The 2,222-nt window shown below is 35.9% G+C and overlaps 1 protein-coding gene across 1 annotated transcript; it reads right to left on the bottom strand.

Moving 5' to 3' along the window:
- Positions 1–618: 618 nt before the first annotated feature.
- IFNE (interferon epsilon) lies at positions 619–1,200 on the bottom strand. Its single transcript, XM_059926389.1, has one exon. It carries the CDS (start codon positions 1,198–1,200, stop codon positions 619–621), a length of 582 nt encoding a protein of 193 aa, XP_059782372.1.
- Between the last annotated feature and the right edge of the window lie 1,022 nt (positions 1,201–2,222).

The following is a 2,222-nucleotide window of genomic DNA, read 5'->3' as shown; positions in this document are numbered from 1 at the left end:
TTTTAATTTCTATTTTTTATTATTATGCATGAGGTTGAACCCTTTTCATGCATTTATGTTTTCCTCTGCAAACTGCTTGTTCATGTCCTTTGGCTTTACTTCTATTGTGTCACCTGGAACAAATATTCAGTGTGTGATGATATTTTCAGATCTTGCAATACAAATTATTCTGAGTATTTCTCATTGCTCCTACCAATTTCTGGCAAATAAAGAAATCATTGGGATGGATATTCTATGATAAGGAAAGTATTATAGTGGAGACATATTTCATTATATCTACTTGGCCAACTTTTATGAAAATATACCCATTTGAAGAACAATTATGAAATATTAATGACTCATTTCAACTCATAAAAATTTCAGATTGATAGAAAATACAAAGCGACATTACAAAATAAAAACACTTGTAGTCAATGTGCATCATCTTAAAGCACAGACCAATATATATATATATATATATTATATATATATATTATATATAATATATATATATACACAAAACCAAAGCAATACTACCATTTTAAAACAAAAAGAAATAATAGTGTCTGGAGAAATCCTACCACCGCTCCACCTACCCTATGCTTTTAAAGCCTGCAGTTGGCTCTTCCTCCACATGGTTCAAGTTTCCATTCCTTGTTTGCTCAGCTTTCCTGTGAGTCGGAACACAAAGAACAGACACCGGTTGATTTCTACTTGGACAATGGTCCAGGCACAGGTGCTATAGTCCTGGTTTTCCAGGTAATCACGTATCCTTTGGAAATATATTTTAACCTGTAATCTAAGGTTCTCACTGCCCAAGGTGTCTCTTTTCTGCTCTGCTTGCAGTCTCATGAGTGCTTCTAGGTATTTCAGCTGTTGATGAAGTTCAATGAGGAACTTCTCCATGTGGGTTTCCTCCCAACCATTCAGAGAAATAATTGCCCTGAAGAGGTTGAAGATCTGCTGAAGCATCTCATGAAGAATGGCCAGTGCTTGTCCTTTCTGGTACTGGTGAGGATTCATAGACTTCTGGGGAAGCAGGAAGTTTTTCCTGTGTGGTAGACACTGCTGAATTGAAGAGGTCTGCAATTTATTCAAGAGTTTTAAACTCTCTCTGTTCACTCTCTTTTGTTGGAAAAGAACCAGTTTCAGCTCTCGGGAGCAGACAGAGGAAGAAGCCAACAGCACCAACACAATTTCAAAGAAAGGTTTGTTAATCATGGTGAAGGTCAAATACTCCACTCATCTCTGTACAGACTTGATAAGGCTCCAACTCTAGTGACTATATGTCTTTCGTGCATCTCAGATTATTCTGGAAGGGGATCTCTTTTGCAGTTTTGTTTCTAATGCTGTCATTTCTCAAAGTTTACATGTTAGGCTTTCTGGTTCCCTATTCGTACTGTTCATGGGACATTTCCTCCACTTTCCCCATTGTGTTGGCTGTTTGAGGAAGTAATCAAAAGAATTTGTTTTCTTTGTATGTGTTCCTTGAGGCAATTACAGACCAGTCATCCAAAATGATCTTCTATTACTCTCATTATTTATTACACACAAAGTTTCACTCAACACAATATGCTTTCTAAATATTTAGTCATTTGGTCAAGCTTATTAAAGTTCTTTTATTGAGAGTAAATGTTTCTTCTTAAAGTAGTAGTCTTTCATGGAGTTATATGTATCAGAGGCTTAGCAGCACCTGTCAGGCACTCAGGGGCAAAAATTAAACAACAAAAATTTAACTGAGTAAAATTAAAGGCTGAGTAAATTAAAGTTAAAATTAACTGGCTCCACCAAGCTGTAAAAAAGGAAAGGTTTTTAAAGGTAGAAAGGGGGCAGAAAAAAGAAATTTATTAGCAAAAAATGTATTGTCTCAGGCAAGGTTGCCTTTCTAAGGGGAATGGAGGGGCCTATACGGAAGATTACCTCACTAGAGCTAACCAGGTAATTCTAGGTTGACTGGTTAAAGGTTACATTCCTGGGCTGTGGAAACGGCAATTAAGTTAAATATTAAGTCTTGGTTTACTGACATGGGGTTTAGCACAAGTAACTCCATTTTGGGTCTGCTGTCTCCTTTTTAACACTACTAAATTTGAAACCTCAAGTAGAACTGTAAATTTGCACAAATCCTTGAGCAAATTAATCTTAAGATATGTATCAGCAATCTTAAATTGTTTTGCGTCTTATCCAAGCAGTTTAACATCTAAGATTCTAGCCTATGGAAGTAATATAAAAGAGAAAATATTAGC

Source organism: Balaenoptera ricei, chromosome 6, assembly GCF_028023285.1.
Source record: "Balaenoptera ricei isolate mBalRic1 chromosome 6, mBalRic1.hap2, whole genome shotgun sequence".
NCBI lineage: Eukaryota > Metazoa > Chordata > Mammalia > Artiodactyla > Balaenopteridae > Balaenoptera > Balaenoptera ricei.
The sequence above is the reverse complement of the archived record's forward strand: the minus strand, read 5'-3'. Positions and strand labels throughout refer to the sequence as shown.